The sequence below is a fragment of the Battus philenor genome, unplaced genomic scaffold (assembly GCF_028537555.1).
Source record: "Battus philenor isolate CCGP_79_NKW_IND1 unplaced genomic scaffold, ilBatPhil1.0.hap1 SCAF_15, whole genome shotgun sequence".
NCBI lineage: Eukaryota > Metazoa > Arthropoda > Insecta > Lepidoptera > Papilionidae > Battus > Battus philenor.
Genome location: NW_027181677.1, coordinates 8,579,575 through 8,605,283, shown reverse-complemented (window position 1 = coordinate 8,605,283; position 25,709 = coordinate 8,579,575). Strand labels below are relative to the sequence as shown.

Here is a 25,709-nt window from a genome sequence, read left to right as displayed (position 1 = left end):
TGAGCAATCGTATTAATTATGCCGTGATAATTAATTCGTGATATAATTACATTCATAGAATAATCTAAATCATTTAAGAAAAAGTTTTCAATAACAATTATTATGACTAGTCTCCTGTGCTATCCAGTGAACTCGTAAAGTACTTTTTTTATTATAAATGATCACACAAGATGTCTACAACGACAAATAAGAATAGGCATCCGTCGGTTAACATTTGATACAAAAAGCGATTACGTCAGCAGAATTATTCATGATGGAAATAGCAAACTGAATCTACGAAAAGATTGCGTTCTCAGCGAAAAGTAATACCAGTCTTATATTGCTGTTACCTCTCGATTCGTTTTATTCCGCGCTTAAATCATTTTAAAATAGAGACTTTCTTGAAAATTTTTATTTACGAGATTATTTTATGTAGTCTGTTCTGTTTAAAACACTTATTTAAATCAAAAATATTTATAACTCGATTCGTTATTTTAAGTAAATAAAATAATGTTAAAGTAGTGATTTTAAGTAGTGATAGAGCCTTTCTAATCATTAACAAGTACTGTGTTTTCATAATTATTGTTAGAGCATAAGTTTATTTTTAGTATAAAATGTAAAGCTCAAAAAACATTAAGAAATACAACGTTAAAAATCAGCGAGAGACTGACACAGATTCTGCCTTGCCTAATGTTTATGAGATATCTTTTACTATGCCTTAGGGAAATTTAGACACTGAAAATTCTTTAGTAAAAAAACATTCAACCAATTGACTTTCATCCGGCATTCACAGTCAGAGACGGCAATAACTTTAATTCTTTGTATTTTTATATTAATACCATTTAAAAGCAAAGAAGTATAATATTTTTAATTAATCAACGTAGCCCAGCGGATTAGCAAGCTGTTGTGGCAGTGGGCAATTCACGCTATGTGATGCATGGAACAGTGGGACGCTGAGGTCTTAGGGTTCTGCGACCGGCGAGCGCTGCAAAGGACGTCCACCTATAAAGTGGACAGACGATCTAAAAAAGATCGTCGGCATACGCAGCACGCAGGCCACTGCCAACCATTCCTATGGAAAATAGACTGCAATTATGATGATTATTTCATTAATTTGCATTACTATAAAAATGAACGGTGTAAATTTAAAAGTATCTCAAGATGGAAAAATTGATTTTTATGAAGAGACGCTTATACTATGCGATACAATGCGTTTGGACGTGTTGCGCTTTAAAATAATTTTTATATTTAGTAAATCGAACATAATAAAATAAGCTACCTAATTTGCTTAAAATTAATAACTTTCCGTTCGAAGATCATAAATTAATTAAAAAAAAAAATTATTTCGTCGAATGAATCCATATTGATTTGGGACGAGTAAAAACAGTTAATATCACTCCTAATAATCCGGAGATAATGTTATCAGGTAAAAGTAACAAAAAGTTGTCATATGTAAAAATTTGATGAACTGTCATATTAAACTTTTTATACATACTGCCTATCCCCTGCTCGCTTCGCGTAGCCCACGCTGCCTTTCTTTGATTTAATATCACTCTTGCTCGAAAATAAGCCTTCTTGTTAAGAAAGCCCCTTTAACTCACATTACGTGTGAATTTTCGTAAAATCAGCTGATTTGTAATCGTTAATAGAAATATTCCTTCAAAATTTATAAGCCCTAAGCTCTAAGCCTTATGAATGCAGAGATATCGTGATGAGAGAGAGTGAGACATAGATGATTACATTATATAGTAGAAAGACAGGTATTGTCCAGTACCGCATTCTGTGTGCCGTACTGCTGTTAATTTTATAGATTAGCACTTGTATACATCATTTGAAGTTCAAATTAAAAACTCAGACAAATTCATGATATTGCATAAAAACAAAAGTCATTATTATTTCACTACATTTAATTGGCATTTGGTTTGCGCGAGTTAGTCATTGCGCGCTGCGGGCCGGCTGTGGAATCGGCCCCACGAATGAAACCGAGATTATTTTGAAGCCGTGCCATTCAACGCCGCCAGATTAATCTATACAGACTAGCTGAGGCTTTATACTTCACCATTGCAATAGATTGCAATGCCTCCAATATATATTGCTTATATATACCCGTTCGTTTCATTTTGCCACAGTGATATAGTAATGCAAATTATCAGCACTGGAAGTCTAGTGCATTAAATATATACGTAGACCCTACCACGTACAGTAATGAGTAAAAAATATTACTCATTATGATTAAATTACAATTATTGCAACAACTATTACAATAGTTTTTTTTTTATATTTATAAGGATCAATAGTTTGGTGTAAACATTACTGTCTTGGAGAGACAATTGGAAATGAAAATGGTCATGCCACGTACCGCGCAGAACAGATGCGGCCTCAGAGTTAAAATGTGGAGACCGTAAAATCCGCAAGCGTAGCGTAGTCCACCATCCTTCCATAAGGTAGATAGGCAGGCTTCTTTAATTAGCCAAACGACGCAGGATTTGCACCGCTTCCAACCGGCCTACCTCCAGCTGTGAAAGCTTTACGACTGAAAGGATGATGATGGTGATGATAATTACGGTCTTTAATTAAAATGGCGAAGTTCTTGGTGAAATTAGAAAATTTGTTTTTTATTATTATTTTTTTTACATTGTATAAAAATATCGTGTGAATTTAAATAAAACACGCTAATTTAAATTAATAATGATTATAACCGGAATCTTAAATTGCTTAACACCCAGTGGACGTGATTCAATTTCTTATATATTTTATATCTACAAAGTTATTGGCTGCTGACCTAAATTGCAGTAATAAATGTTAATATTTAGGTCTGCCGAGCATTATATTGGTCTAATAATTCAATTCAATCATTTTAATGAGACTGTATTACTTTCTATGTAAAAAAGAGTGATTCGTACAATGTTTGTAAATGTAGTAAATATTTAAGCTGAAGATTACAACAAAATTGTAGAATAGCTCTTAGTCTAATTTAGTATTCCGTAGCCGTTTTGAGCGAGTCGTTTTGTACTTAGACCAGATTGCCCTCTGGACTATTTTCACAGAGCCGCTGTCAACTTTTGTTTAGATATTGGGCAAAAAGCTTAACCTGAATCCGCAACGACGCCACTGTACAATATTTGTTCTTACGATTGTCGAATAATTTACAAGGAAATGTTGAGCAGCTACTTTCTGAAATATTCAAATGTTTTATCAAAAGTATTGAGCTAATTTTAATCCAAAAAGGCACGTTTCAATTTATAAAACATTTAAAATGTTCTCTAAATCATCATATAAATATACCATTAAATTTAATAATTTGCATAAAAAAACTAATTAAAGGTTAAAATAAAAGGATTCACAAATATTACTTTATATAAGGATATTTAATAATATTCTTGTTATTGTTTACGAGAACATTTTGTAGTCATAGTTTTTAAATTATGAGAATAATATATTTTTAATTTAATCTTTAATATTTTGAAACTTAGAAACCGTTATAAACACACAGAATTGAACCATTAAACCTGATTTAAATTAATACTTTAATTAAACAGTACAATGTATGGTGCTATATCATTGTTTATGTATTTTTCACAAATACTGAAAAGAGGTACCTTAAAACAAAGCGAATGTTTAAATATTTGTCATCGCACATGTTTACAGAGATAGACTACCAAAAAGTAAACAAGCTAGACATGTGGGACCAATTAGATTTGGACCCATCGGAATCCGTTTTGCCCAGAAAAGATTTACATTCTCGCCAATAATATCCGACGTTTCTAAAACATCGTCTGTTACTACCTAATATTTAACAACAAAACTCATGTTATTATTGTAAGAAAAATTTCAAAAGAATACATTGTTTTTAATGAATTACGAAAATATCGTCAATTCGCAGTTTCACGTTCTATTTGTACCCACGAATCTTAGCTTGTTTGAACAGCAGTGGTTCATTACCTGATGCGGGCTTTGCAACTGCCAAGGAAACTTAAAACTTTGTACGCTTGTTTGTTGACGTAATTAAACTAACCCGGTAATCTCAAATAATATGATGGAACACATAATTTTACGTTAATTTCGTTTAAAAGCACAAAAACTCTTTATGGGCTTTATAAGAAATTCATCTTTAGATTAGTACACCGATGACAATCTCCTTTACAAGTACGCAAAGAGATAAATTCAAAAATAATTAGATAACACAAGAATACAGTTACATAGTTTTTTAGCTTAGTATTAATTCATTACCACTATCGATTGTTCGTTTTTAACAATTCCCTACATGATGAGGAACAAGCCTCATTAGATATGTTTATTAATTTACTCATATTATTAACGTTATAGGATCATTTGCAATGCTTGTACATACAACTTGAACAAAACTCCAGAAGAGCCCAGTTTTGTAAAAACTATATTCAAGTTGAGCTCCCTTATAAAGGCATTCCTGAATTTAAAACTACGAGAGTTCCAAACTCACCCCGATTAGAAATGAGCCTGCAACAAATTCAGACGAATTAGTTTTTGTTGCCACTCATGTGAAATCTATAATACAGTAGAGCGATTCACTTTCAAGCTTTATGATCATTTGTAAAAATTTTCTCACTGGGACTATTTTAACAGTTTTCTATTTAATGAACTTCTTAAATATTTAACGTGATTAATAAGTAAAATTTCATGTGAATGTATTGTAAGAAAAACCTAAATGTATAACAACCTTGTCTTTATCCGTAACATTAACCTTATATAAATCTCTATCTTATAATACATTTTAATATTCTTGCATTTTATTAATTATATATATAGTTATTCACATTTAACAAAATTCTTATAGATCTGGTCGTCGTTTATATATATCTTTCCATTTTCTTGTTTTAAAATATAATTAAAGATTGCACGAACAACTCTTTTTTGTAGCACAAAAATTGTATCGATATTTCAGTATTACTTCTTACAAGTAACCTGTAGAACATGTTGCTGTAAAAATAACTAAAATAGGAGAAATTCGAATTGAAAATGAATAATTTAATATTAATATATGTATATATATACCCATATATAATTAGATATTAAGAATCTCTACCAAAATATCACATTTAATGTTGTAAGTTCTACTTTCGTAGCTCTTCCAGTTATTATAAAAATATTAGATTAAAATTTAATGCGGAATAAGATCAAATTTCATTTTCGTTTGTGCACCCTGCTACGGACATTCCATTTAGCGTCGCTCGCCGCGTGAATGAAATTTTCGCTTATTTTTAAATAAATATTCCTATGCTTACCAGAAAAATAAACTCACATATCACCTTAACGATCATATTAATATTTATGAAGAGAACATTCTAGAAATCTTTTTATAACATGATTTTCAAAAGTTATTTCCTCTGTAAGTTATTGCTAAATTATTATACTTGCATGTTATTTGTAATTCAAGTTGCAGTTTTATTTACACTTAATATTTTTCTCCAGCGATATGTAAGCAAAACTAATTGCTTCGTGCAATACACGGGAGGCCAACGTCTCGCTCGATTTTCCTCAAACGAAAGTTGTGCCGGGAATACGAAGTGACAGAATGTAGCGTGGAATCGGAAAAACTGCTTATTTTATTACCGCTTGGAGCTGTTAAGCGGATAGAATAGGCCTCGGGCGGGATTGGACGAACCCCAATTAGATGCAGAGAACTAACCGACGTACTTGGACATCGCTCACGGAGCCGCATGTTTTTACGAAAAACTTGAATAACACGAAAACTTTTTACTTTACTTACTTACCATAAGAATGGCTGGTAATTGTAAGGAATAGCTTAATTAAATGCGAACAGAATTAAATGAGTTATATTAAAGCCTCTATCAAAATACAGTTATCCCTTTTAACTTTCAATGAAAAAGGTTACTATAAAAGATAACAAGAGTTTACAACAATATATAATTAGTTGCATTTCTATGTATATTTAATAGACAAAGTACAAAGGTAAATTAGTAAACATACACTATTACATCAGGCAACTACGAAATGTCTTCTCGTCCAATATCCTTCATTGCCTAAAGACTAAGCTCGGCCAATGACCTTTGCCCACCATTGAAACGTGGTATCTTACTTCGAATCTCATTAACAAGCTCACCATAGGTCGTAATTGCGCATAGAACCATGGAGAGCAATGTGATGGAGAATTCTCTACGAGATTGAATCAGGAATGGGGCGATACATACGAACAAAAATAGATGACATAGCCCAGTGGTTTGGAAATGGGAGTGAGCAGACCACATAACACGCCGAGCTGATGGCCGCTGGGGCTGGACGTCGTAAAGCGGACAGATAATCTTGTTAAGGTCGACAGGAAACATTGGATAAAGAACCCTTTCAAACAAACAAATCTAAGCGGAGACCTGAGTCATGCGGTGGATGTTCTACCGCTGAATTGATGAAGATGATATTAGTATATTAAAAAAAACTTATAGATTTTTATAATTTAATTTTTAAATTCATTTTTATATAAAAAACAATAAACTTTTTCTATTTAAACTTAAATAGTAAATATATGTAGTCGATAAATAATATAATTAACTGGCCAATTAGGACAAATAGAAACACGAAAGATACGACTGATAAACAACTTAGTGACAAATATGTATACCTCATGAATATAAGGGAAGGAATAGCAGTAATGCGATACGATTAAAACGTTAATATTAAAATTTTACAAAAAGCTGACAAAATAAGATATTGCAAGGAGTAGAGTTAATTTTAAAACACAAAAACTAACGCAGGTTTTTTTAGTTTTTAGGCCATTTTCTAGTGGTAAAAATTCGAAGACTACGCTTCTTATTTAAATCTAATATTATTATCTTTAAACTGTGCCTTTAAACAATTTCATTCGCTTTTAAAAGTTTTCAAAGACAAAGCTAATGACTATGACAGTACAGTGACTATCTTTAAATTCATTAAAAAAAACCTTATCTTTTTGAAATCGAAGACAATTTATGTCTTCATTGTTAAAATATTTATATCTTGATTAATGCCAGATGTTTTTAACTTTCATGGAACCATTAATGTTCTATACTGTAATTGAAAATTAAGATAAACACACCGAAATTTACTTCGCTGTAAATAATCTGCGTCTTGTTGCACATGTTTGTCAATGTGCTTAACATAGCAGTAATCATTACTAGTGTCATAATTTCAATTTAAACTATTCTGGGTGTTTTGTTTAAAAACAAACAGCCGTATATACTTTAAGAAAGCAGCGCTTAAAGACAATCTAGACCTTCCACACCAAATTATGTTTTCTTCTCCTGTTGTCCCACAACATTACAGGTAAAGTCAGGTCTTTCACAACATTTTTTTTATTTTTATTCGGAGAAATGGTTGTCCGTCAGCGATTTACAGATCCTTATCGTTCCTATCAAGATGTCCGGACATGTGGAATCTATATAAAAAATTATATTGACACATACGAATGTATTAAAAGTCCGCCATACAAAGTATTGTACTAGTTGTCGATATCGATTGTCTAAACAATTTGTTAGTTGATGTGTACCCACCCTGTTTTGAACTTAATCCGCAACACCTGAACCGATGAAAGTTAGCGAATAGTTTTTACACAGAAAGTCCGTTATTACCGTATGCTGCAAAAACGTATAAGAATTCCCGGCTCATGGTTTAATAGCAAGGAAGGTGAGGTGGAAAATTTGAATATTTTAACCGTTACCTGTTCCTATAAATCAAGTTTAAATCGTCCTAAGCTCTCCGGAACACCTATCCCAAGAACTTTTAAATTTACATTACAGACCCTTATGTTTACAAACGCAAGAACATTATATATTATAACGAAACCACGGTAACTCCAATATCTGTCTAGTTATTAAAAACAAAAAATCTTGAAAATCTTCAAAAAATCAATACAAAGAAGGTTTTCAATTACTATACATTTTAATTTAATATTTGAATACTATTTAATACTTAAATAATAAATTTAATAACAATTTCTTAAATACAATGCCTAGGTTTTTTAAAATATATTACCATATTTCTATGCAGCACTTTTTTCGTCTTTTCTGCTGACAGACCCTAATTGCAAAACATAGCGTCCCCACGTGGGAAAGACCCTACATGAAAGATTACTTATATTTTATCGTATTTTATTATTGACTTAAACATTTTATTAAGTATTAATTTTATTTCTTAAAAATAAGAGTGTTAATGATTTTTGATAATCTCATCAGGCAAGAGCAGTAATAAATTATAATAACTGCAATGTCGGTCAATAATATTTTATTAAATAAATATTATATTTAATATAATAATACTACCCTAAATTTACTACTTAAAATGCATATAAACAATATAAACACAACATTTATGTAAGTCTATTTAACACCTGTTATTAATAACTATAACTATAAATAATTAAAACTATTGCTAAACTATACATAAGTCACAATTACAAAAATAAACATTTTCTATATTTATAATGAATATAATTTAAATAATTTAAATTATAATAATAATAAAAAATAATGTTTATGTATATGTTACTTGTAAATATTATTGACTAGGAAGATGTACATCTATAAAACTCTGAAAAGCGATAAGTTTGAAAGTTATTTTAATTATATAAAGCTACATGTACAATTCCTGTACACTTGCTATAATTAATAAACAGATTTTTCTAATCAAAGATATACTTGTTACAAATAAAATAAATTATGTAGAAATTGTCTTTCTAAAGATTCGTATTAAATTTTCAGTTTTTTTTTAATCTGAAAAACGTGCGGTCAGTGTTGTCATTCCTCAGATTAAACAATTTAAGAATGGATAAAAATAAGCGAGTGTCAGAACAGTTTAAATGGAATTTTTAATAATCTGCCATCTATTGATACAAAGAATAAACTACGAGACATAGTTAAAAATGAAAAAGATTCTTCTTAAAAAAAGTTCAGTATCTTTTGACTAGAGGGCAATGTTACTAATGTTCAATAAAATGACTACAAGATATAGAAAAATTTGAAAGAATTTTCTTTGAAACGTAGATATAAAAATGCTTTGTCCCTTTCATATATTAGGTTTTCCATCTAAAAATGATTAAATTGTCGCATAACAATGTTCTATAATTATGCTTTTGCAATGTACATGCATAAAGGTTAATATTTTATTTAGGTAAAATAGTATAAAAATAAAATGGTTAAGGCCTCTTGATGACGAAGCAATCTAATCACGCCAGTAACGCCAAAGATATCACAATTACACCTCAACACAAAAAATCATGCCTAGAAAATTAGTAGTACAACGGCACAAAGGGATTATTAATTATAATCCTAAGCCTTGTCCGACTTCTGTATATATACCTATAATATAATTTATTCGATAAACTGCATTTGGCTTTTGGTTTCAATTATCTGGTTCATTCTGGTTCCATAAAATTGTCTACATGGACATTATCAAATCAACCAATAAAGTATTTTTTTCATAATATACAATTTATCCCCAGAAACTACGTAAGCAATATGTAAACAGAAACCTAACAATTATCCGTGTTTAAAGTATTAACCTTTAACAGTTAAATACAGTACAAAACACGCATGCGCCTTGACCGGCACATTTCATAACGACCCCTTTCTTACGTAATAGTAAACATAGATATGAATACATACAATATTTTAATAACTGTATACAAACAAGCCAGACATCTAAACCTGCACCCATTTTTAAAACACGAATTAATCTTTTTATTATCATAAATCGATGTTTATGCAATTCAAAATTTATTATTCAAATCAATTTTCAAAATTTTTGTACCAACTTTGATAGTTCAATTTGGTTTGTAAATAACAAGCGATAGTTTCATATTTTATAGTAACATGGTTGGATTGAAGTATGTTAAATATCAATATAATTCAGTTACTAATCATTAAAATATAAAAGTAGTAGTTTCAACTGAAAGCGAAAGGTATGAATTAACATTTAGAATGGAGAAATGTTATTGCGCAGTTGGGCGGGCAATGGCGCACAGGCGCAAGCAAGCTTTACCGCGCGTCCCGCCCGCTCAGCTCGCTGAACATCGTACATTCTGCTTCAAATTATTCCCTAAAGCGTTTGTTTTCGCGCAACGCAATCTCTAACTCGGTCACGCCGGCTTCGCGCTTACATAAAGGTATTTTAACGTTGCTTAATTAATCAGCCTATCCTCAGATTTTGCACAAATTGCAATTATCTCGCATGTAAAAAACTTTAACATAAATAATACATATTACGCCGAATTTAGTTGATTTGTCCTCATTACCTGGTTACACTGCAGTACTATGACATGTCATGGTCTTTTTCTTAGTTTATTTACTCATGTGTATTTGAGACAACATTAATTCCGTGATTTATATGTTTGTGTTTATGTAACTAGGCAACCAAAGTATCTAGTCGATCAAGTTGTTCATGACATCATGAAGTTTGACGTAATATATCGTTTAGGCCAGGTAATGTGTGAGCGTTTTAAAATGGTCTCCACCAAGTATTGTTTTTGAATAGCGATAGCAAAGCTAGTAGAGGTGTGGTGTCGCACGGACGTACGGACGGTGCCGCTGGAAATATAGGTCAAATACTAATGTTGATATGATATGTTCATGTTGTTTGTAACGGATTAAATTATTTAGATTAACTACCAAATAATCTTTCTACGCAACGAACAAGTAAGTAACTTATGTTGATTATTTTGTAGTTTCGTGTCGAAAAATTATTTTAGTTATTCCATCTTTTATAATATTTAACGCTCTTTTGTATCATAAATTAATTTACTTATATTAATAACTTAATTATTTATACATATTTATAATTCTCATCATAATTAAGACCACACTTTATTCGTGGATGTCATATGTGTGTCAGTGTATAATTGTTTATTGATAGTGTCTATAGCTGGATTTGTTTTTCTTTGACAAATATTGTTTAGCCGTTGGCCTTGTTGGCTTTACTGGACCTCGTTACAATAACTAAGGACAGTTTGGATCGTTACTTTATTTATTTCACCGGATTGAAAGATGGTGACCTGTGTAACTTTTTTGTTTGACCGGACTGCCCAAATGGAATAAGCAGATTCCTCGAGTTTCGATTCGACTTCAGCTTGGGTCAACATTCAAGATTTGCTATGAGGGTGCCTGAAAAAGAGAACCTTAGGCTCAATCGGTAGTATTATCGACTTATTTTCTCGCTACAAAAGGACTAGGTTAGTAGGACGTCTTATTACCGTGGCGCTTATATTCGACGAAAATAATGAGTAAGTTAAATACTATTTTTATAATAATAATACAGCAATTTCTTTTATTTTTTGTGTTGATGTACAATAAAGAGTAAACAGATAGCTCATAAAATTACAAAGATATTGATATGTACCAGCTCCTAATGTTATGAAAGAGATGTTATAAGGTACTTAGCACTACATGTTACTGTATACATCTTCATTGTTATGAATAGAGAATACACAATAATGGTAAGTGATACGACGCTCCTCCCTTTATTTTACATAAAAGTACGTACATCAGACATTACTTTAAAAAATGTTTTGAATACATTTTTATTTTGAAATACTACGATTTATATTAAAGTTTGGGAAATGTTTTTACGAGAATGACTTTAACTGTAATATTTTCGGTATGTATTGGCCTCAATTCTTGTTTTCCGCAACGTTACATGTTGCAGTATCCGTTGAAAGCGTAAGTAGGTCAAAGAAGATCTGCCGCCCACTACACTAGGTCATCGACTTATAAAAACGCGATAACGTATTATGTATATTATACACAAAATATCTACATCAAAATATCACGTTCATTAAAAACAAATTTCAATTTCCGGTCACAACAAAAACAGTTTGGAATGATCTAAGAAAAATATTTGACATATCCAATGTACACTTTGTGCCTTATTCATGAACTGGTGTTGTTAAAAAATGGTAATCACCCGTTTCATTTACACAATTATCTATTAATTCGCGAGGAGATAAATTTAAAAAATGAGCTTAAACTTAACTTTTATACGATTATGCGACCTGTTTATATGCTTTTCCTGTTAAAGAAAATATCTAGTTTTGAAATCGAAAACACTCATTTTAAATTCATTCGCGACCTTTGTTACTAAGTACGATACTTTTAAAGTCATTGCAGCGTTCACGGTCTGTATCGCTGACCAGTACGGCCACAATACTTTTATGTAATTTCATTCTCGGGCGTTGAATTTGAGCGCCATCGATGATGTGGTCGCAGCTGTTGCGTTAAAGAAGAGTGTAGCGAAGAGTATTTAAAAATAAAAAAATACTCTTCGCTACACTTTTCTTTCTTCCTCGCCAACCTCGATGTTTTAATTGATATGACACATTCATGTTACCGAACATTTTATTTAGTGTTGTAATAAATAGTCTTTATGCAGTCATATTATGAAATTTTCATAAATTCTCAATAGCAAAATTTTTAGCAAGAAAGCTTTATTGTCGTTCTTTAGAAGATTATGATGATTAAGATTGCTAATTTTGTTGTTATAAAATAACCGTGTACATAGACTCAACGCCAGGTTTCGTGTCGCGATTGATTTCTAACGAGTGCTTTTGGCTAGCTAACAACGTTAACCTAAAATTATACACTAAAATTCAATGTTATTATAGTTTAGGAGACGTAATGGAGGTACACATATTTAAGTTTAAAGCCAAGAACGCCCGGTTTCAAAATGATAAATTTGTCAAATGATTGCGCAATTTGGGTCACGGGCGACTAGAGACGCCGCGCCATTTGTGATGCTTTCGATTGATCGTAATATTTGTTTTGGTGCTTATTCAACGCTTCCGTGGAGTTACCAGGCATATTTATGAGTAAAATTTTAATTGCCAATAATCTAATCGTGGACGTTTACCTTTGGAAAACGCCAGTGCATTAAATTTATGAAAAGTAAACATTTTAAATTTTTAAGTATTGGTGTGTTACATTTGAAATTATCATACTTTATAACAAACTGATGTTTGCTTTTCATTAATTTATTCTAAAAGTATTTTTAGTGTTTTTTTTATTATAAATCCACATTAGAGCAATACCGCAGTAGTAAATTAGCCGTGCGGATAATTTAACTACCATTTTCTTTTTCGTTTATAATTCTTATATCCCTGTATTCAAAAACATAATAACAATGATAAATAAATTTTTTCTAAATATATATTGATGCAATGGTATAAATACTGAGTATCTAATTACAATGGGCCAGGAGAGAGCTGTGCTCGGGATTTCCCTATAAGATCAAATCACAAATGGGATGAACGAAAGTACATGACATAGCCCAGCGATTGATAAAATTAGTAGCAGTGAGCAGACTACACAGCACGTAGAACAAATAGCCGCTGGGGTGTTAAGGCTCTGGAATTGAGACCACGGACCATCAAGCGCAACGGTGGACGTCCGCACACAAAGTACACAGATGACCTTGTGAACGTCGTCGGAATACACTGAATGCACATGGGAGAAGCCTATGTCTAACAGTGGACCTCCTGTGGTCGAGATGATGATGATGATTGTATTGAGATGTATTTAAATGCATTAATATTTCCCATTGTTGGATTTCTTCCATCATTATAAACATCCACACACGAGCCATACCGTATTTTTATATTCTTAACTTCTTAACAGTATAATCACTGGAATCTTAAAAGATATAAATTATGTTTTATACCACTAAATACAAAATATCTAATATAATATATAACTTATTTACAGAATGACGTCACCGGCCATAACTAAATCCACTGAGAACCAAAAGAGCAGTAATAAATCGCCAACACATTCAACCACAACACGACCACCCTCGCAGAACGACTCTCCAATACCTTCAACGTCCGGACCGCCTCCAGAGAGTCCAGGAGTGTTCAGCTGGCTTCGAATCTTTAAACTAGCAGATCTTATGATGAAACAAGGCTGTTAAATGCCAAGTATAATGAGAATATTACAGTATAAATCAGTAGCCTTAACCGTTACAATTGTTAATTAAAAGTTAGTAGAGTTCAATTTAGTAACGTGAACCCTGCCAATGGGCTCGGCCAATGAAAGCAATAAATGAAACTGGATGTTATCTACACAAGTAATATTTATAGAGTAGGATGAAAAAAGATTATACTGAACTGTTATTTAGATATAGCAAAAAAACAAATGTAGCGTATAATTGTTTATTCTAATAAGTATTAGTTAGAACTACCAGCAAATATTAAAATTTATCCTTACTAAAGATATTCCGAGAAGCAACTTCTTAATATCGCAAAGATTTTGTGACTATCAACTATTAGCAGAAAAAAATATTAAAATGTATGCCACTATTATATAAATTTAATTGTTGTTTAAAATACATATATTAGATGAAGTAATTTCTTGTTTAAATTAAATCTATAAAACATGAATTAACGAATGCTATAATCAATATTTTTTTTTAATTTTACACGAAAAAGCCAAATGCTTGGATACGTCTAAGGGAGGTCAAGTAAAGCGAATAAAGTCAACAACATCAGCCGGTTGCGTTTAGTGTAAAGTCAGTAGAAACTAGTTATATTGCCTAATAGTTATTAAAATGTGCTTAGCATAGAAAAGAACAAAACTTTATACTTTATCAAGTTATTTATTATCCTATAAGCACCATGACGAAATACTTATATTGAAAATAAGAGAACTGTCATATATTTAAATTGTATAAATAAACTAAACTGCAGTAATTGAGGATGGACGAAAGGATATTAGAGCGGAAGAGAAAAATTGACTGAATTATGGAATGAGGAACAGAATGATAGAGATTGTCAAGAATGAAAGAAAAGTATGAAAATATTAAAAAGGAAGAGATATTTTTTATAAAGAAAGTAAATCTCTGTTCCCGACAAAATATGAGACGGAACGAGAGGTGCCCAATAGCGAAGGCCTCATAAACAAAAAAAAAGCACCATCACGTGACAAACATGCCGTTCAGCTGGCAGTAAGCTTTCGTTTCCATTAGCCGCTAGAGCTCGCATTCCGGGTGCTGAAGATTTTTGTTGACTAACACCATGGTGATTGCATTGCAATAACTTTTACATTAGTCAATAGGTCGTTCTAGAGGACTGTTTTATTATGATCTCCGACAGCGTCAGTCGGTATTTAATAACACTCTGTAACTAAGTCGTATTGCGTGCCGATTGAATTGGATGGACCAATAAAAATAAATCCTTAGTAATGAATTTCGTCCGCAGTAATGCGGTGCAATACAGGATGGTTCAACATAAGAATATCCTGGGCAAAACTCCCTTTTTGAGCAAATCACAATTAATGGTAATAAGCTGTCCCTATTGGCTGCGGTAAGTACACCAAACACGTCGGTAGAAGCATTGGGCTCGGCTGGAAGACATTTAGAAGGTCACTTGTTAACCTTTCACATACCCCTAACCTAAAAACGAAAGACTAACCAGTGCGTCTTCCCTGTTGAAACTGTTGGTCCGGAGAGGTTAGTTTGCGGGTCAAAATTCACACATAGGACGATAGATACAACTATGCTCGATTGTTATATCGGAAAATACAGTGGTACCTCGACATACGAGTGCCCCAACATACGAGTTTTTCGAGATACGAGCCGACGAGCAAGTGATTTTTTGCTTTGAGTTACGAGCGAAATTCGAGATACGAGTTCGGTTCGTGATGTTCGTTCGTTCTATAATAAGTTGTGTAGTTGTGTTCGCGTTTTGTGTTGCGTTTACATTTACAGTTTAATTTCATTTATTTTTATAACCATGGATCGGAAGTTTCAGTAGAGGAGGAGATTGTATCTCTGGGGAAATCCATGGGTCTAGAGGTGGAAGAGAGAGACGTGAACGAGCTCATCGAGGAGCACACCCAGGAACTGACGACTGAGGTAATACAAGAGTTACAGTCACAGCAGCATACTGAGGTTATGCAAGAAATTGGTTTTGAGGAGTCAGAGGAGGCGGTTATTTCTACAAATGAGATAAAGGAGATCTTAGGAATGTGGGAGAGAGTTTCACAGTTCGTGGAAAAAAAAAACACCTAGAAAAAGTTGCAACAGGTCGTGCATCTGACCTTTTTAATGACACTTGCCTAACTCATTTTCGGAACATTCTGAGAAGGAGGAAGAAATAAACCTCCTTGGACATGTTTTTTTTCTAAACGGCCTACAGGTGAAAGCGAGAAAAATGTAGCGAAAAAGGCAAAAACCAGTGAGGATATCTAATTTATTTCTTTACATTCTCTTTTTTGTTTTTGTGCAATAAATATTTAATATTTATAAATACGTTTTTATTATTTAAAACCACGTAACAAAAATAACTGGGGTGACATTTTGGAGGTTGGAACGGATTAATGGTAGTTCAATTGTTTTGAAATTTGCTTCGAGATACGAGTAATTCAAGATACGAGCAAGGTTGCGGAACAAATTAAACTCGTATGTCGAGGTACCACTGTACATAAAATTGAGGTGATCTTTTTTGTCTTGTTAGTAGCGGAACACAGGAGAACAAGTAGAGAAGAGGAATCGTATGGTACAAAGACGTCGCCGTCTTACTTTAAAAACGTGGCCGGGTAGAAATAGAAGAGCACCAAATGTGGTAAAAGGCATTATATATTAAATTATGGTAGATTTATATTCAGCAATGGAAAAATGCACGGTGAAGACAATAATCAGAAACTAATCTTATGTGGATTCTATATCCATTCAATGATAGGATATATGTTTTTTTTAATTAACCATTTTATATAGTTAATATGACAGCAATCTCGAAGAAATTGATTAACAATATTTATTTTTTGACTAAATATAATAAGTTACCAGCCTGAATACCGCTTGTTATGTTAAAGATTTTAACCTCCTGCATAATTCTACTCCAAAGGTCTCGTCTGTCTTCTACTTACGATCAGTAAATTTTCTCTTCTCGTTTTTGACCTCATTACCCAATCTTTTGTATGGCCTGTCCCTAGGTCATATAACCAAATAGTTATGATTTAGAGTTCGATGACTTTTTGTCTCAAGTTCATATAATTTTGTCATGATAATTGCGTAGTTCCCGCTGATGAAGATCACGAGGTTTTACTAACCGGTAGAAGTAGTTTCGATGAAATTTTAAACACAGGTATTTCGGCATAAATAAAAACAAACATCCATAACTGATTACTGTCCATCTATTTTATTTCATACTTCGTACTATAAAGTTAATCGGCTGACATGAATGAATGAATATAGTAACTCGAGTTGATCTCATATATTCAAGTTCGGCCAGTTAATACAACTAAGCCATAAGGAAAATTCTCGACCATGTCGATCATCTCTCAAGACTTGATTTCAAACGATATTGTAAGTAAAAGAAGGTTAATAAATAAAAAGGCTATTGTTTAATGTTTTTTTAATAGTATTGGTAGGTAGGAGGTACATAACACGCAGGAGTTTGGGTTTTTGGATAAGGGAGTAAAGATACAATACTATTTTCAATATTTACAAAATATACAATTAAATCTAAGTCCTAGCGTTTAAGACTTACAGTAGAAATATGATCACAATATTTTTATATACTTCCGCTCCGCTACAGCTATCGCACCGGCGAGCGGCGAGCGGCGGGCGGGCGCGGCCGCTGCGACATCAGTCTAGCGCTCAATCACTTTTGCTGCACACTTGAGATCAAATGTTAATTTTACATATATTTAAACTATCAACTCGCACACCGGCACCGGCCGCCTCCTCCGGGCGCTCGCGTCACGTCATCCCACCCACAACTTGTCCCGATAGTGCTTACAACTTGTACAGGGGGGACTGTCTAATGTTAAACGTCGACTCTACCATGTCCTCACCTACGAGATCAGGACACGCTAAAGTGGACTATTCTAACCAGTAATATTCAGTTATGACAATGGTATTAAACAGAACTATATTATACTTCTCACGGTGTTAATTACACAAATCCTAATTAGTCTGCATTAACGGCTACACTCCGCTGAGAGAAAAATCTGTATCAATTGTAAGATTATGGCCACAAAACGTGAAAATTTTTACGAAAATATTTAAATGTAATCATTAATTGACATTTGAGACAGCATATAAAATAAGAATGTACATGTTTATAGGACACACGATATTCACCGCACGCAGCCACTAAAAGCTTCGCTTGTCCTATAAATGAACACATTCAGATTTACAAAAGGATAACATAACGTTGTAATGTGACCACTGCTATAAATATATTTATACAGTTTTTAGTTCATGCATCGGTCATATCTCGTACTTTTCGCAAAGGTAAAGTTTAAATACTGAAAGGCTATGATTTGTGAAGATTTATTTACACCGTTTTCCTTCATAAGGAATCCAAATAAGAATAAATATAAAGTGTACATTTGGGCTTCCATACCAGTTTTAGTAGTAAATTATTTTAAAATTAATGGACGAAGTGACGAGTTCGTTAGTGCTCTTCCTAGCTAAGTCGAGAACAGTTTGCGACGGAGACATGACAAACAATATCGTATTTATACATCTATACATTAAATCCTAAAAAGAATATACATAATGTTGCTGTTATTTTCTATATCGTACATATAAAATTACAATACATAAAATATTTTGTACTTTGTTCGCGCACGACACATGCGCCGCACATTTCATCTAACTATACTACACCGCTGGCGCCGCCGGGCGGTGCGCGCGCGCGGCTGCCATCGGTTAGCCGTTTGTTGATGCGCCGACAAACAATTCGCGCGAGTTAGTTCAAGCGGGATGCAGACTGTTGTATTTTATGAGAAGTACAATATTGTTAGTTTACGCGTTTCTTTACATGTAAAAATGATCGCAATCAAATAATTAGTAGATACGTTACTGTCACTGTGGAAAAGTCTGCCAAATGAATCGAGTTATTTAAACGAGCTACGTGTTAATGTTCAATAAATACGTAGTTACTATTGCATACTGTGCGGCGTTATTAAGCGATCTGCGGAAAACTGTAAGGATAACGGAAAACGCCGCGCGTGGCCGGCGCAAACTTGTCTTTAAACATTAATGTTATGTCAATTAATTATCACTACTTCTATTTCGTAATCTAAAGAAAAACAATTTGGGCAGGTTTCAGATTGATTCCTGAACTTTCTAATGTGGTGTAGCTACGTAAATATTTGAATCCGGCCAAGTTTCACGATAATCACGTAACAGCGCCACTCGGATTAGCGTTCACTCCCGCATCACAATAAAAATACGTCGCCGTGGAACAATGTAACTTCGACGCGGTCCGCGTCAGTTTTACACACGCATTGCAATTCACACACCAAAAGTTTACCTACAAGCCTACTTTAAAAAGTCAGAATCACAGTTTATTTTCCACGTGTATTAACCTTATTGAATAGACGTACCGTTTAACTAAAGTAAATTTTTACAAATAATCATTCGACCCAGTTATCTTTTCCATTACCTATCGTAATGACCTAAGTATTATAAATCGGCTTTAAAGATAGATTCAGTATTTACAACATTTTAAATTACTTTAGACCTAGATGCTTAAAACAAAATAACAATTTACACTAACAATAAAAAATGCTCGATAGATCGCCACTCATCTAATCGGAACCTAAAATTAAATATATTCTTTTCATTAACTGACTTCCACTTGACCGTAGTTTTATAAATTTTAAACTTCGAATAGAGCCGAGCCCAGTCGACCATAACAAAAGTATTTTACAAAGCTAAATCGTATTCCTAACGCTTACAGTAAGTGACGCAGCTTACAATTACTAGAAACTTTATACAGAGGCGCGGCTCCCACACTACGCGACAACAATAAATATTCTAGCCGTTACATCACTACGCGCGGCTTGTTTCGCAGAGGTATTCCGACGCAACTCCTGGCTGATCGTTCGGCTTCGTGTCAAACGTTTCCACAGCGGCTGCTCCTTTCTCACCAGGTCGATATACTAACATAAGAAATAAAACGAACTTTCACAACCTGGCCATATTTACAATGCCTTATAAAAGTACTCATCTAAAGTCTGACGAATAATGTGTTGCGGTCACATTTAACGCCGTTCAAGTCATATTCAGTGGATTTTGCTTTTAGCACATTTTATATAGAAACACTTGGATAGTTTGATAAGAGTTTGTTCGTAGATGTGGTCTAGTCCGGGTGGCACCGGGCCGCTGGTCTCATACGGTAGCTATGACAATGAGGAGGTGAGCGATGTCCGCCACCCGGTGCATGAGATCCGGCGCGATGCGGTTCAGGTTCTCATTGGCGAAGTCACACGACGGGAATATGTGTACAGTATATACGGCCTGCAAATTAAAAGATAAGTCCGTTTAAATTTGCAAGAACTGAATTGCAACTGATGGAGATGATTTTAATAACGAAGTTACTATTAACCAGTATTTCTGCAAGATAATCTTAAAAACTATTTGTTATTAAATTTTTACTTAACTTATCTCCTATACGAATTTAATATTTAGTTTCTTATTTACATAGATTTTGCTTGAATACAAACTTCTTTAATTATCTTACAAAGAATATTGACTCCGTTCAGGAAGTTTCAATCGCGATTCCACTACCTCATATCATACAATTCATATAATATGGTATATTCCCACAGTTGCACAGTGACCTAAGTTTTATTTAAAATTTTTGTATGAAATCTTTCGAGTTGAATAAAGCATTACATTCATTTATAAGTAATTTAAATATATTATTATATGCCTGATTTACATTTTCCATAAAAGTCTTTCTTAAGGTACTAGTAGTTTAATCTACTAGTAGTAACCAAAATCTATGTATATTACTAATTAGATTGCAAGAGGAATAGAGTTATAAAGAGTGGATTTTAACCGCTTCGACCTCAGACAAACAGATAATTTCGACAAACTACTGGTTGCAGGGAAAGTAAACAGTAAAAGACCAGGTGGGCGATCACATACCCGCTAGTATGATCAAAGTTAATAACTAGACTCTCCAAGGCCACTGAGGAAAGTAGAGTGATAAGATAGTATGAATAGACCTTGTTATCTATTCCGCCAAATCGTTTCAAGACGAAAGCGACCTTCAGAAATGATGACGACTAAGAAGAAGGCAGAGCTGAAAATACTACACATGGACATTACCTGCTGGTGGCCGGGCGGCGCCACATTGACAATACCCGCAGCCTGCTTGCGCTGCAGGTAAGTGATAAAGCCATTGGTAAGGTTGTTGGACTGCTGCAACACGTCCATATGATCGCGCCCACACGGCAATGCCAGCAGGATGCAGTGTTCGCTTTCCAGCTGCAACAACATTCGTTTTAACGTATTAAACATATATGGTGGCATTATTTTCACTACATGTATATGAAGCAGTTTTACTTTGGAGGCAAATGTTTTAGTGAGAATATATGCATACCTTTCTACTAATCAAGGCGGAAAGAAAGTTGTACTAGTAGTTACTAATATAAACGCATTCGCTTACTTTCATCTTTCGATGCACTTGATCGAGCTGAGCCGGCTCCAGACGCATCCGCTGAGCGATGCGCAAAAGGGAAGTGCAGCCATCGGTTAGTGTGTCGCCGGCCACGCCGGGGTTGCCGCCCACGAAATGCATCTGCACTGCAGCCGCGTCGTTCTTTAAGGCCAACAAACCCTGCCATAGCACCGGATAACGCTGCAAATAAATGGACACATGATAGTAACGAACCTACGCTAATTAAAGTTAAAGCTAAAAATATATATTACTTAAAAAGTCTGGGCAGTAAAAACTTTTAAGTAAAGCACTAAATGAAAAAACTGTTAAATATTCTTCTTTTTTATGAAAGTCAACATAGAGTAGATAATGCCGTGTACATATCCGTTAAGGATAAAACGATACGAGTAATTACGAGTACTTTACTCGACACTCTTCTTCCGTTACTAAGTAATTTCAGTATCGGTTCTTTGATTTTTTTACTAAGGAGAAGATATCGGCCAAAAGTACTTGTCTCATATACACGAGTATTTTTGATTTTGACCAATACCTATATATAGATAAAAATACGATACGTTCATGTGTACCGTACCGTATTATTGACCGACTCCTAGTCCTGGTTTTGTTCAGTTCATTTTAAGCATTTTACAAACAAGCGCAAATATCAACATTGTTAGTACCATACTACCCTGCCAAAGTCTACTTTCCAAAGTCCATAGTTCGTGGCATGTTTCATCCCAACACATCAAGTCACGTTTTCACTTGTAAATTATAAACACGACGTACGCCACATAAACATTGGGCGCAAGTACTCACTCTGAGCAGCATCTGCAGCGAGTCGGCCTCGCGCGGCACTTGCGACGCGTGCGGCGGCCCGGGCACGGCGGTGGGCAACGCGCCCGGCAGCCGCGCGCTGTGCGCCGGGGGTGGTCGGCATCCAGTTTCGCACACTGATATCAAAGTAAAAAAAATGGTCAAAAGCGTTTTCATTAAAACCGCGATTGAATCCTGTTCAGTACAAACCAATTTTTCAAAAAAAAATACCATCAAGATCTTAGTTCCCTAAGGTAAAACACTCTTATCAATTATATTGCAAATATGATCTACACACTAGACATACGGGTTTTTTTTTAAATGTTTGTGTCAAAGCTCTTCTGTTATTTTTTCTGTAAACGGCAATTTGCAATTAGTGTATAGTTGTTTATTTTTACACCAAACATTATTTTTTTTAAATATATATTTCTCTTAATTAAATGTAATAAATTTATACGCACCTCTGAATAGTCAATTATTTTTAACATTATAAATATTAAGCTACCACCTGCTCAGAATACTGAATTGCTGAGAAGAGCCAGACACTCAACAGTTGTTCTTTTTAAATGAAATATAGTTTGATGTATACATATACACATTATAATATCAACCATGTAAATGACACAAACAAAGTTCCACACCCTCAATCAACTAAAAACTCTTGAATACTAAGATTTATTTAATAATGTACTTTTAACACTAAGAAATGGAAGCTTCAAAATATCTTGTAGAATTTTATTATATATTCATACACTCAGAATCCATAAACGATTTGTTCAATCTTTCTAGACGAATCTTCGGCGTTAGGAGTTTATTTTTATTTCTTTTGTTATATTTCTCACTTTTATGTGTATATCTATTGTGTCAAGGACTTTTATTATTAAAATTTTGACGCACAAACCATAGAAACAAATATGTATTAAGAATAGCCATATCTTTAAATTATCTCTTTAGGAAATCTCTAGCTTTTAAATAATAGCCCACACCACACAGCTCCTTTTAAAACGAAGAAAAGGAAGGTCTAAGATATTTTATGAAACTATTATATATACGTACACTATAAAATACGACAATTAGTTTTCAAAGTTATAAGGTATGTTATTGCATTTAATGTAAATATTGTTGACAATGAAGTACGTACGCAGCAAACGGTCTGCGGGGGCCGGCGAGTGCGTGGGGCGCGGCACGCGAGCCGACGGTGGCCGCCGAAGCTCCAGCGGCGGCGTGGGCGCCTCCGAACCCTCCGCCTCTAACGACCTGTTTTAAGTTGTTTAATATATTACATTATCATTGTAACCTGTTGTGTTTTATACATTTTCAATGTTTGTAAACTATATCCATGTCTAACACTTCTTTATTACCTACGCACTACCTAGGCGTAAGTCTGCCTCAAAGGATCACCACAATGAGCAATCTTGCATTGCCCGCATCCAGCGGCTTCCTTTGACCATGTAGTCGGTCCACCTAATGAGGGCCAAGCAACGCCGCGTCTACTGAGTCGCAATTGCCACTCGAGAACCTTTCCGCGCCAGCGGCCTTCGGTTGCACGGGCGATGTTTACAATTGTTACACTTACACTTATTACCGTGTTAGTAACTCAATATCTATTATTACAAAAGACGTAGAAAAAGCATTTCTGGAGACAACTCACCTGGTATAAGGTGATGGTGTAGCTCGACTTTCGTGTTGTGTAGCGCGAAAATGTTGTTGATACATTTGGTAGTGTTGATGAGAAAAATGTGGATACATTCCGTCGCCCTGTGCAAAAGAAATAGTTTCTTTTTACATTACAACATTTAACCTTGTTATATAAGCATACGGAATTTTAATTACTTTATGATATACCGAGGTAACAGGAGAAGTCTGTTGGTGCGCAGGCGGAGGACTTCTCACTAAATCTGCAGACTATTCCAGATAGCGTGAACAGAATAAAATTTTATGAAAAATCTTAAATATTCGCGTAATTACAACTATAGTGATAAGAGATAAAAATAACAAATGTTAATAATTCAGACATAACACTAATGGCAACACTAACCAGAGACATCTGGCTTTGCGGGCTGATGGACGGTACGCTAGTGATGGTAACTCGTGAGGCAGCTCCTGGAGAAAATAACAAATGTTGTGTATTCATTTAAATAATAATTATTAGACTAAATAAGTCTGTTTTCTTAAATTAGGCAAAAATACTAATAAATATGATGATAACAATTATTTTTCCGATCGATTAAAGAGTTAGGCATGAAAAGGACACCAAAAGTTCAGGCCATACTAAATGGGAAAGTATACATGTCTGAGAACAAAGACCTATTTACATTAGATCTCGCCTCCGCTGTATCTGAGTTGTAAAGCTCCACTCCCTTTTCGGCACCGAGAAAGTACTAATGATTCAATGCTTGCTCGAGACGCAAAATAAGCTGGCTCCCACGTCATCCGATTATGGCGACGGGACTTGTTAAAAGATACTCATTTCCCCGTCCCTATCAAAGTATCTACCCTAAACTACACCGGGATTTGATGGATCCTATCTAGCATATATCTCTTGCTGAGCAGACAAGTATGTAAACAGCGATAAGCTCGTGAAGACGACCACTTACTCCGGTGCGACGCCTAACGCCTTGTTAAATACTATACCACACAGATGAAGTAACAATTTATTGCACATTTATTACAGACGACCAAGAGTGCTATCCACCAGTAGGTACGTCAGATGTCTTGCACAATTTCGTTAGTAACGGATTCTATTGTTTTTTTTTTGATGCTCAAGCCTTATATTACGTTCAAATTTTAAGGAATTTTTGATTGAAAAATATTATAAGGGGTTCGTCTTTGAATAAAAAAAAATTGTATAAATTGTATTTAATGTTATTGGGGAACCACTTTATTTTAGTCGTATCGTGTAAAAGTCGATATAAAAATAGAGTTGGATTATCTCTCCAGCTAGGTAATCAGGTAATTTAATGACAATAGAGTTACCTGTAAGTTGGTGCGGTTGGTGAGGTTGGTGCGGGTGGTGCGGGCCGACGACAGCGACCTGCTTAGCGTGCGGCGGAGGCAGATGCGCACCACGCGGCAGGCTGGCGGCGCCGGAGTACGCGCGCAGCCGCGACCCGCCCGCGCCCACGCCGATGCTAACGTTGGCCATGCAACGTACATCCGCCTCGCTTTCACCGCCCTGTGCCCTGTGCGTCAAATAAACCTCTGTAACGTCTACCTACCGCCTATGCACATATTCGTTCCTCCTTGATGGCTAAGAAAATGAGTGTTAAGATTGATTGATCCAGGTTCTACCTACATAGCCTGTTTACAATTTACAATTTCGACCTCAAACGACGGCAGCGGCTACATCATCAATTGCACATACATCAAACTTTTGTATTAATTTGTAAATATTTATTTAGCTTTATTAGTAGAATACTTCCTAAATTTTGGGCAAAAACACTTCTGTACCAAATGTGGCGGATACGCAACAAATGACGTCCAAAAATCTTAGGTATGAGAAGATTTT

The 25,709-nt window shown here is 34.3% G+C and overlaps 1 protein-coding gene across 3 annotated transcripts in view; it reads right to left on the bottom strand.

Moving 5' to 3' along the window:
- Positions 1-18,554: 18,554 nt before the first annotated feature.
- Positions 18,555-25,709, bottom strand: part of LOC137918642 (protein split ends-like) — a 77,535-nt gene continuing 70,380 nt past the window's right edge. For 2 of the 3 annotated variants that reach the window (XM_068761483.1, XM_068761485.1), the window contains 9 exons: positions 25,178-25,383; positions 24,240-24,304; positions 24,047-24,106; positions 23,853-23,959; positions 23,343-23,458; positions 22,205-22,338; positions 21,398-21,589; positions 21,058-21,216; positions 18,555-20,241 (listed from right to left, as the gene is read on the bottom strand). In XM_068761483.1, coding sequence (XP_068617584.1) covers positions 20,113-20,241; positions 21,058-21,216; positions 21,398-21,589; positions 22,205-22,338; positions 23,343-23,458; positions 23,853-23,959; positions 24,047-24,106; positions 24,240-24,304; positions 25,178-25,383 — 1,168 coding nt within the window. In that variant the 3' untranslated portion in view covers positions 18,555-20,112. The remainder of the gene's footprint in view (positions 20,242-21,057; positions 21,217-21,397; positions 21,590-22,204; positions 22,339-23,342; positions 23,459-23,852; positions 23,960-24,046; positions 24,107-24,239; positions 24,305-25,177; positions 25,384-25,709) is intronic. The other variant, XM_068761484.1, reaches the window with a different exon arrangement.